The sequence below is a fragment of the Laetiporus sulphureus genome, assembly GCF_001632365.1.
Source record: "Laetiporus sulphureus 93-53 unplaced genomic scaffold LAESUscaffold_77, whole genome shotgun sequence".
Taxonomy (NCBI): Eukaryota; Fungi; Basidiomycota; class Agaricomycetes; order Polyporales; family Laetiporaceae; genus Laetiporus; species Laetiporus sulphureus.
This window is the reverse complement of record NW_024468586.1, coordinates 116,798-127,622: the sequence shown is the minus strand read 5'-3', so window position 1 is coordinate 127,622 and position 10,825 is coordinate 116,798. Positions and strand designations below refer to the sequence as shown.

The following is a 10,825-nucleotide window of genomic DNA, read 5'->3' as shown; positions in this document are numbered from 1 at the left end:
CACCTATGAGGAACTGGGTATCCTCAGTTTCATTCACCTATTTTATGAGGCCTAACAGCCACCACCTCTCTTTTGTGTGAGATAAGGTGAAGGGTTCTTTGAACCCCTTCTTGCTTCATATCATCATCCACCACTGGTGATGAGTCACAAGATGCAGGCAGCACCTTGCAGCCAGCTCCTTGCCTTCTCAGGCAGGAGTCACAATGCCCCATGATAGCAGCCTAAATGATAGAAAGTGTGACCTTTGCAGAGCCAACAGCATGAATCAGGTCCAAGGCCAAGTGTCATACTGAACAAATGAGCTTCCAAGGATGACAGTAAACAAGGGGTCCGATGGTGAGAAAATTCAGTCATGACCAGCATATGTCATGGCTGTGGTTGAGGGTATTCAATGGAAGACTCTGTCCTATTCCCTGCAACCTCAAGGTCTGGAGATTCAGGAATGCATAGCAAAAGTTTGACATGGGAATAATACATCTTTGAGAGGGAGAGATGACAAAGTGTGAGCCATTAGGGACAAGAGATGAGATTTATTGGCAGAGATATCTCTTTGCATGTGGACATTGAAGATTCAGACTTCTCTGGTGGGGATGCTGAAGGTGATGGTGGTGTGACAGTGAAAAGAGTAGGGAAATTGTCATGCACTCAAAATAAGTCCACATTATACAGGCCTAGTATTAGTGGTCTGGCAGCCAATGCTCCCACCATTGTTAACGTAAGCCCTCCCACATCTTCGAGTCCAAGTTGTATTAGCCTAGGTAGAGCTGCTATTGCATGGTTAAAATGTGGCTGGTTCTCGAGCATCCACTCCATATGAACTAGCTGCATACACTTCAGATTCAATGTGCAAGGGTGCTCCAAAACGTTTAGCAGCATGATAATGGAGTCTTGCTTGGCATGCTGCATAGCAGTGGGTTCAAGCAATAGTTCATGCATGTAGAAGAGACGTTGGTAAGGCTTAGGAGCAATGATGTACATGTAAACAGATGAAGAACGAGTGGACGGGGGGACACGCTAACGGAGTGGGCTTCATTTCTCTGATAGATCAGCAACTCTATTAGTATGTACCTAACAGAGCTATGGTACATTATTATATAAGAGACTTTCAGGTAGAATGACAGAAGGACTCACTGGGCTTCAGTTCTCTGATAGATGAGCAACTGAAGCCCGGGGGAAGGAGCGAAGCAAGTGAAAAGTCTGACGGACGCTAATCTCTGATAAGTATGTAAAAGGAAATATCTACTGTTAAGTGAGATTGTAAGTCCATACTTAGTCTTGTCTATGCTTGCTATTTAAACACTCCCCCTTAAGCTAGGCAAAGTCCCAGCATTCCAGCGAACTTCTCCACCTTCTGACGGGTCAATGCCTTGTTAAGAAGGTCAGTGACCATGTCATTGGTTGGGCAATACAAGATGACGGTGCGTTCCATATCGATAACCTCGCAAATAAAATGGTAGTGAATGTCGATATGCTTCATTCGCGCATGAATGAGTCTGCTCTGTGCGATCGCAATTGCGCTCTGATTGTCGGCGTGTAATGGTGTCAGCTCCGCCAGAGGCAAGGTGAGTTCTGCGAGAAGCACACATAGCCACAACAGCTCATGTGATGCATCGGATGCGGCAATGTATTTGGACTCCGTGGAAGACAGCGTGATGAGAGGCTGCTTGCACGAAGACCAGCTGACAGCTTCCCCAGAGTAGAGGAAGCTGTAGGCTGAGATCGAGTGATGGTGGGCTTGCGAGGCCCAGTCAGCATTGGTGTAGCCTATAAGACTGTCGGTTGTTGCACTGAACGTCAAGGCCAGGTCACGTGTGCCTTTAAGATAGCACAGCACGCATTTTGCGGCTTCCCAATGCATGGGTGCTGGGTCAGCCATAAAGCACGCCAGAGTCGAAGTGGCGAATGCGATGTCAGGACGTGTGCCAATAGCGGCATACATTAGGCTCCCGACAAGCCTTGCATATGGCTTGTGAGCCATGTGCACGTGATCCTCGTCCGTGAGCTCGATGCCGAAGAGATTGACGTGAGGGTCCATCGGGACCATGAGTGCATAAGCTTCCATCATGCCGAAGCGATCGAGTATCGTGTCGATGTACATGGCTTGCAAGAGAGAGATGGTGCGGGCAGTGCAGTCGCAGCAGATTTCAAATCCTAGCAGCCAGTGCACCTCGCCCAGGTTGACAATTTCGAACGGTGCAGCGAGCTCCCACTTGAGATCGGTCATGGTGGTCATCGTATTGGTGATCAGTGTGCAGTCGTCGACATGAACCACTATGATAATGATGATGTTAGAGACGAAGGCAAAGAACACACCAAAGTCGTGTTTGCTTCGCTCTAGACCCAGGCCAGTGAACAGCTCACAGAGCTGAATATACCACTGTCGGCCAGCCTGTTTGAGGCCATACAGTGCCTTGATGAGCCTCCAGACACAGTCTTCACATCCGGGAACCTCGAAACCACGCGGCTGTTTCATATAGATGGTTTCATCAAGCTCGCCATTCAGATATGCGTTTTTGAAGTCTATCTGGTGGATTTCCCAGTCGTTAGCAGTGGCAAGCATGAGTGCAAGTTGTAGCGATGCAAGACTCGCTGTCGGTGACGCCATCTGGTCGAAGTCGATGCCCGAGATCTGCGAGAACCCTTGCGTGCACAGGCGTGCCTTGTACTTCGCAATCTCATTGTTCTCGTCGCATTTCCTGTGGAGCGACCATACCAATCCAACGACGTGCACATTCCCTGGCTTCTCGACTAGCTCGTAGATTCCCATCACCTCTATCTTTGCCAGCTCCTCCTGCATCACCTCTCACCATTGCTTGTGTTCTGGCCCGGCCATCACCTCACGGTACAATGGAGTGTCACCAGCCATGGCCGCCAGAGCATAGAGGGTCTCCCCCTCATCGTCGGACTCATCCTCTGGCTGATTCTGCACGAGCTTTGCATGCTCGAGAACGCTCCTCGGAACGTGCTGTGCACCGCGTCTACCGGTGGTGCTGGTACCTGACTGTAAGTCACATATCCATTGAGACAGCTGACGTACGCATTTAGGACATCCAGCTCCTGGCTCGGGCATGCTCTCTGGCTTGATCGCCATGCTCTCTGGCTGCAGTGGCTCAGCGTTCACATTTGTCAACTCATTCAGGATGGTCACAGGCTGTTGGACAGCGTTGGATGGCGCAATGATCGCAGCTAATGTGGAGGTCGATGGAGGTTGGAGTGAAGTGCCCATAGGCGCATTTTGGCCACTTTTGGCCTTGTTCGGCTCCCCCTTGGACTGGACGTTAATGGAGATGGGTGCATTTTCCTTGATGAAATGCATGTTGCGTTCGACGGATACCTTGCACTTGTCAACCCAGTACACATGGTGGCCCTTGCTGTGCACATCAAACCCAACCCAGCAGCCTGGATGCGACTTCAGATCAAGCTTTGAGGCTGCGTCAACACGCACCCATACAGTGCATCCAAAATGCGGTAGGGGGTCAAGATGGGGTTTCTCATGGTAGTGCATTCATGCAGGGTCGACCCAGGGGTGCTGTGCATCATCGTGCAGTTGTGAAGCCACATAGTGTGCATGGCGGACTCAGCCCATAGGAATTTGAGGAGGTCCGCGTCGAAGAGTAGCGTACGGGAGTGCTCGGCAAGCGTACAGTTAATGCGTTCAGCTTTGCCGTTCTCCTGCGAGGAGTCATGCACGGTCCGACGATGGTGCGTACCTTCGCTCTTCAGGTAAGTCTGGAAATCTGTACTCATGTACTCCCCTCCATTATCGCTCTGCAGCTCCTTGATGGCCTTGACACCTCAGTGAGTTTTCGTCCACGAGCTGTAGGCCTTGTAATGAGTGAGGACATTGCTTTTGTGGGCAATAGGGCAGATGATCACCTCGTCTGAGTAATTGTCTATAAAGGAGATGTAGTACTCCTTGCCTGCTAGGGACTTCACCGGCGCCTTCCCCCATACGTCCGTGTGCACGCGCTGACCATACGCGGTCACTTGCGGGCTTGAGCGTGCCTTTGGGAATGACTCACGAGTCTGCTTTGCCTTTGTGCATGATTCGCAGAAATTGGTGGTCGAGTCCTCGAGTCGCACTCCAGTGACAATATTGGCCTCAACCACTTTCTTGAGGGCAGGGACATGGGCATGTGCCATGTGACAGTGGAACTCAGTGAGTGACAGTGTCATCGTCAATGCTGTGTCATTCGCGGGTGCTGATAGGATCAACGATCCAGGTAGGGGGTACAGACCATTGCGCTCGGCAGCTACAAACACAGTGGTACCTCGAGGGGAGACGACATGGCACCTGTCGTGCTTAAAATGGATGGCATAGCCAGCCTTCATAGTGCAGCTGATGGAGATGAGAGCAAAGGGCATGGACAGCATGTAAAGAACGTCATGTAGCGTAAACTTCACGCTCCTTCCCTTGTGTACAGTGTCGATGCAAACATCAACTTCGCCTGTGGCATAAAAGATACATCCATTAGCTGAAGTGATCGGCTTGCACTCGGTCTCCCGGAAGGTGATGAAATTCACGTGTACTGGATTGAAGTGTCGGCTTGCGCCAGAATCGAGAATTCTGGTGAGCTTTGGGAGCTTCGCTCCCTCGACCTTCGAAAAGTCAGTCGCAATGGCGAATGCGAATGCCTCATCGTTCCCTGTTGCTGCCGCATTCGCACTGGCTCCCCCGGAGCCCTTGTCATGCTTTCTTCCCCGGTTCTTGCTCCGTGGCCCTTGGCCCTCCTTTCCACCATCCTTTGCCCAGCAGTCTGCTTTCAGATGGCCAGGCTTACTGCAATTGTTGCATGTCTTCCTCACGTCCTTGCCACCCAACCTCATCATGAGCGCAGAGTCTTCTGCAGTGCTCTGCGACTCATCCAGAGCAAACTCATCATGTGCGACTGAGTAGATCTGGCATAAGAGTTCATCAGATGCGATGGTGGGAGTGGGAGTTGTGGTAGTGCCAGTAGCCTGCATGGAAGCCAGGTGAGCAGTGGAGAGGATGGTGCATACAACAGGGCGATAAGACTCTGGAAGGCAGCTGATGATGAGCACATGGTATTGCTTGTCGTCAAGAATGCCGCCAGCTGTCGTGAACTCGGCCTTGAGCTTCTGGGGCCTATCTAGAATCGGTCGGGGGTCCTTCTCCTCAGTGCAGCAGAGAGCATGCATCCGTCAGAGTAGTTCAGCCTGTACAAAGTCACCACGGTTGTCGTACTCAGCTATGACCACCTTTCAAGCTCCAAACGCCTTCTTCTCAGGGATAATCCGGAGTTTCAGCATTTCTGGTAGCGTCTGGTATAGAAGCATTTTGATCGCCTCATGTCTGGTGGCCCAAGTGTCGTACGCATCTGCGTACGCCTCATCTGCATCAGAATCCACCCCTGGAGCCATGGGTGCAGTAGGCTCCTTGTCGCGGCCATCAAGATATCGCACCAGCTTCTTCGCCGTTACGGCGGACCTGAGTTGCTCCTTATAGAGCACCCAGTTCGATCCATCTTCCATGAGGTGGGGTCCTGACTGATGATTCCTGATTGCTGAGTGACATCTCGTAGTGGCCGGCAGGGCTCATAACCTGTAAACAGATGAAGAACGAGTGGACGAGGGGACACGCTAACGGAGTGGGCTTCAGTTCTTTGATAGATCAGCAACTCTATTAGTATGTACCTAACGGAGCTATGGTACATTAGTATATAAGATACTTTCAGGTAGAATGACAGAAGGACTCACTGGGCTTCAGTTCTCTGATAGATGAGCAACTGAAGCCCGGGGGAAGGAGCGAAGCGAGTGAAAAGTCTGACGGGCGCTAATCTCCGATAAGTACGTAAAAGGAAATACCTACTGTTAAGTGAGATTGTAAGTCCATACTTAGTCTTGTCTATGCTTGCTATTCCAACAGTACAGAGGCTCCTGAGCTGCTGAAGATGCACGAGGATAATGATATGGTAGGCTTGATGCATCACTAGTGGATAAATCCAACTGGCTGTGAGAGAGAGCTCACATGCATCAATTGTTGGGAGATAGGAAGCGATGTGGGTCAATACATCGAGGTTGAGAACATTGATTGACATCTATAAGTATTCATGTCAATGAGGAGAAGACAACTGTCACACTCAAGAGAGACCATGTGGCAGATGGGATGAATGTGCCAGACCAGCAGTGTTAAAAGTGTGCCAGTAGCCTACTAGTGGAGCACTTGGGAAGACCAGAGCAGTGTGAAATCACGATCACTTCACCTGACTCTCACCGCTACCTAGCCATGGCCACACTCGCGACCATGCTGGATCGCCTGTCTGAAATGGTGTGCGTTCAATTCCATGAGATAAGTCAAACTCGTCCGTGCGCACGCTCAAAGCATGGAGCTCTGGAGGCCTGAGCGCTGAGCGCTCGGCGATGTTGACCGTTGAACTCTAGAGCCTGAGGAGACGAGGATAATCAACGAAGATGGTTCGGAGTCTCGTCCGCTCTCAGATAATAAAAGATTATGAATTCCAACTGACAATCCAGAGCACAATCCAAAGTAACGTTACATTGCGAGAATACAAGACTGATCATGTCCTCCACGGACTAACTGGGGTCATCATTCGCAGCAGCCATCATCAGACAATCGAATCATTAGCCCCACACTCACTTACTGCTCGATCCTCCCGACTTCGAGTTCCCTTTCGCCGCCTTCGCATTCTCCGGCGCCTTCTCCGGCGCCCTTTCCGCTTTCTTCTCGGCCTTCAACGACACAGGGTTGATATGCAGTCTCGACGAGATAGGATCCATAGCCGATTTCATGGCGTGCGCGTACTTCTCAAAGGGCCCACTCGGAGCAATCGCATGTGCAAACAGAAGATCAAACTGTTCCTTGAATTCCGGGGTGATCACGGTGTAAACCTGACTATCGTGCCCTCGGATGTTGAGGCAGTATCGTTCCGGCTCCTCGGGCCCAAGGTACCCTATCCAGTTGCTGTGCTTCTGCATGTCAGGTTTCCCAAATTCGATAGCAACGCGAGGCCCCCCAGCGTGTCCGATGGCACTCTCGGAAGCGAAATCCATGAAAATTGCGACGTAGTTCTCGGGTTTATATCGCACAGTCTCGCCTGACGCGTTAGTGGTCTCTATGATAGGGCCCGCCAGTCCAGCAACTAGCTTTGATCCAGATGCATCCGTTCGCGCCTTGATCTGTTTGATGGCATATCCGAGCTTCTTCTTGTCGAAAGGCTTGCTCAGGTCTCCGCTGTATGTTACAAACAGCATATCGAGCAACGCCTGATTATGGGTGCACTGTACGGCGGCACCTCGGAACCACAGCTCAGCAAGCCACTCGAGAGTGATGACAGAGATCTCTTCGGGGGTTTGGATCCAGTGAGTAAAGTTTATCCAAACTTTTTCTGCACCTTTTAAAAGACGCCTGACATTCTCAGTCTTGGTCTTCTCAGCTTTGGCCTTCTCAGCCTTGGCCTGCTCAGCCTTAGCCTTCTGAGCCTCAGCCTTCGCCTTCTGAGCGTCAGCCTTCGCCTTCTGAGCCTTGGCCTTCAGAGCCTTCGCCTTCTGAGCCTTCAGAGCCTTGGCCTTCTGAGCCTTGGTTTTCTGAGTCGTGGGCTCCTCATCCTCCTCAATCGTGGACTCCTTAGCTTCCTTAGCCTCCTCATGCTCCTCAGTCGTGGGCTCCTTAGTCTCAGCCGCCTCAGTGGTGGCCTCCTCAGTGGTGTTCTGGATCTTGATGCCGAGGTCTTTGCCAAGCAAGGTCTTTAGGAAGTCTGACAGTTTTACAGGACGGACAGCGCGCCGAGTAGGTTCTGTGGAATCCACAAACTTTCCTCCATCCGGGAGCGTCGCCTTGTCCCGCGCGAGAGTGAGCAAGAGCCTGATGGATAATTCACCTTGTCGCCCTCGATCAGTCACGACCCCGTCGATGATGAGTCGTCGCATCAGTGTGTCCAACGCTTTGGCGTAGTTCTGCGAATTTTCGTTGAGGATTTGTGCAGCAGCGACGGCAAGCATAGGTTCCGACGGCGCCTCGGTGATGATGAACGCATCATGGACATCGGTGAGGAGGCGCATGTGACTGCGTACGGCATTTATAGCGATCCGGCTCGAATGCGACGTATTGCTCAGTTCCAGCACGATACGGTTTGCAAAGATGGCGAACACATGATCAGGGTTTGCCGGATCGAATGCGTCGTTGTAGATTAGCTTCTTGATCGCAGCACGCACAACTTCTGGAGTGTTGCGAAGGGAATACCAGTACTGCATATCGGCTTGGTGAGTGACAGTGCACGCAGATGGAAAGAAGCGCTACTTACAGGCCGGCCCAACGTTGCAAGGAAGGAGATCAGAAGAGCGTCTTCCGCATTTATGATCTTGCCATCTTGCTGGTCATCTTGCTTGCCACCTCGCTTGCCACCTCGCTTGTCATCTTGCTTGTTTTCGTAACGCATTTGGTCGAAATCGACGTAACAAAACACAGGCAAGGGTTTAAGTGCACTCGTTAAGCGAAACGAGGACGCGTCTGGCCCAGAAGAAGCGAGTTCATACACGGAGGAGTTCGTGTCCAAGAGCATATACCAAAATTGGATGCCATGCGGGAAGCTAAATTCGTCTGCGGCCTTGATGATCCGCTGAAGAGCGATGAGCGACATCTTTCGCTGAGGACCTCTCGGGCCTTTCGGACCGCGAAGCAGGGCGGGATCGTTGAGTTCTGTACACTCGTCGAGACTTAGAAGGAACCTCTGATACCCTAGACGTTGCACAGAGTCCGCGAGCTTATCGAAAGCCGGCTTCGCGAGAATTCTGAACAAATGCTGGTGCCAGCGGGTGACGCTGGTTCCGGATTCTTCATCTCCGGCGTTGTCATCAGCTTCCGCTGCATCAGTGCTGACAGTGATGTTGTGCTCTGATCTCAAGGTAAACAATTCCTCCTTGAACGCAGTCAGCCGCTCTGTCGTAAGTTTTTTCACATCTTCAAAGTGACTGTGGCGACTTGAACCGTCGAGATCGGTTGGATTTTCGATAGACCAGGCTTTGATCCAGCCCTCCAGATCGGCAGGTGCTGTTTTATGCAAGACCTCCACGAGCGCACCGAGAAAAGCAGCCGCCTTCTCCTCTGCCTGTGAGTCTGACTGAGCGACGCACGTCAAGGGGTATCATACGAAGAACTCACCAGGAAGGTGGACGGCCCATCGAGCCCATCAAAGAACTTTCGGTTGACGTCACGAGGAGGCCATCCTGAGGTTGGCAGTTCGTCCTCTCGGAAACAAACACAGAATGCAGGCATCTGTCGTTCATGTCCTTCGATCAGTGAGCGTACGACAGGCAAAACAATCGCACTCACCCGATGCCCTAGCTCCCACGCCAAACGAGTCTTTCCTGTTCCGCTAGCTTGAACGAAGGGTATCATGCGACCGTAGTATATATCGTTGTCGTATATTTTCGCGTAAATGTCCAAGGCTTCTACAAAGAGTTCATCGAAGCGTCCGCGGAACTTTACATGGAAGGCCTCGTCCAGTCGCTTTTGCTGCTCGGCTCTATAGAATGATCACAAATATAAGGTAAGTGTCGGGCCAACAATGAGGGATGGAAATGACGTACATCGTCTCAATCGCGGCAGGCGGCAGGTCGTGTTCTATGATGATGTCAATGATCATTCAATACTACTGAAAGCACGGGAAGTGAACAGACATACCGCAGGCAGATAGAAGAAATGCTGTCATATCATTATCGGCCATCAACTTGTCCAGTTGATCGCTTGGAAGGGGCTGAAGTCTCTGCCACGATCCATCCGCGCCACCATCCTTGAACAGAGCTGCCCGTAGTTCACCGGGAATACGATCGCGTGGGAGGTTTGAGTTTGTGATGAACAAAATTGTGCCATCAAGAAACATCTTGCCACTCCCGGAGCCTGCACCAGCGTATGCCTGCCAGATGGTCTTGATATTGTTCACTAACGCGTCTTTCAGTGGGTCTTGAGAAGGCGTGCCATCTTTTATGGTAAGTTGCGAAAAGAAGGAAGCCAAAACGTCAACCGATGACGAATCTTGGGTGTTCGACATGTCGATGGAGATTCTGATATGCGATGTGGAGAGGAGAGAAAGAGAAGATGAGTGTGCTGTCTGCCTACTGCCCACTGAAGAGTCGCATTTATATATGTACGACAATGTGCCACACCCTGGGAATTTCACGAGTGGCGTCCGTTGTTCGTGCCGAGCTGTTGTTCTTTCGGCACGAGTGGCACAAAACCCCTTGACACTCCGTTCCTGCCGAACTATTGTTCTCTCGGCATGAGTGGTACGAAGCCACTCTCTTGTTCTCTAGGCACGTGAGTGGCACCAAACCCCCGGACACGCTGATTTGCCATCTGATCGCCCCACGGCGGGGCAGGGGCGCGTGCGCTCCGAGCTGATCAAGGATTCAGGAAGCGCCCAAAGCTCGTCTGACTGACCATCACACCGACAAGACCATCCTCACCACGACGTGCATACCAGGCTCTATCTTTGCGAGACTCTGTTCATTTGTTTACGAGCGGCGCGGAAAACACCACTCCGAATTGATTTCTGCATTTGCTCTCACTGCAGTCCGAGACTGATCTGTTTGGACTCTGCTCGCCGGCGAGCCGAATCCTATTCTTTTCCGTGCTGCGTTCACCATACACCATCTGGACATAGCTACTGCCGTCTCCCTGGTCACACGCACCATGCCTGCTGCAAAACCTCGAAAAATCACGCAGGCCACAGCGCCTCCGCCTCCGCCTACTGCTCCCGCGCCCGCACCCTTACCCGCAGCTGGCGCAACGACGAATGGGAAGAAGAAAAAGAAAAAGAAGATCAAGGGGAAAGGCGTAGACCTGTCA

The 10,825-nt window shown here is 51.6% G+C and overlaps 1 protein-coding gene across 1 annotated transcript; it reads right to left on the bottom strand.

Annotated features, from left to right (window-relative positions):
• Positions 1–6,486: 6,486 nt before the first annotated feature.
• On the bottom strand, positions 6,487–10,115 carry LAESUDRAFT_732138 (uncharacterized protein). The gene is made up of 7 exons (XM_040910179.1): positions 9,662–10,115; positions 9,568–9,601; positions 9,311–9,503; positions 9,140–9,253; positions 8,283–9,086; positions 7,543–8,226; positions 6,487–7,518 (listed from the first exon to the last, which is right to left on the bottom strand). Exons 1-7 carry the CDS (start codon positions 10,026–10,028, stop codon positions 6,616–6,618), a joined length of 3,099 nt encoding a protein of 1,032 aa, XP_040758375.1. The 5' UTR covers positions 10,029–10,115; the 3' UTR covers positions 6,487–6,615.
• Between the last annotated feature and the right edge of the window lie 710 nt (positions 10,116–10,825).

Bases quoted from the DNA above. Each gene is read 5' to 3' on its own strand.
- LAESUDRAFT_732138 (XM_040910179.1), bottom strand. From the start codon at position 10,028: ATGTCGAACACCCAAGATTCGTCATCGGTTGACGTTTTGGCTTCCTTC. The intron at 9,504-9,567 runs GTACGTCATTTC...ATCATTCTATAG, and splicing joins CCTGCCGCGATTGAGACGAT to AGCCGAGCAGCAAAAGCGAC. The intron at 7,519-7,542 runs GCTCTGAAGGCT...CAGAAGGCGAAG, and splicing joins CCAAGGCTCAGAAGGCCAAG to GCTCTGAAGGCCAAGGCTCA.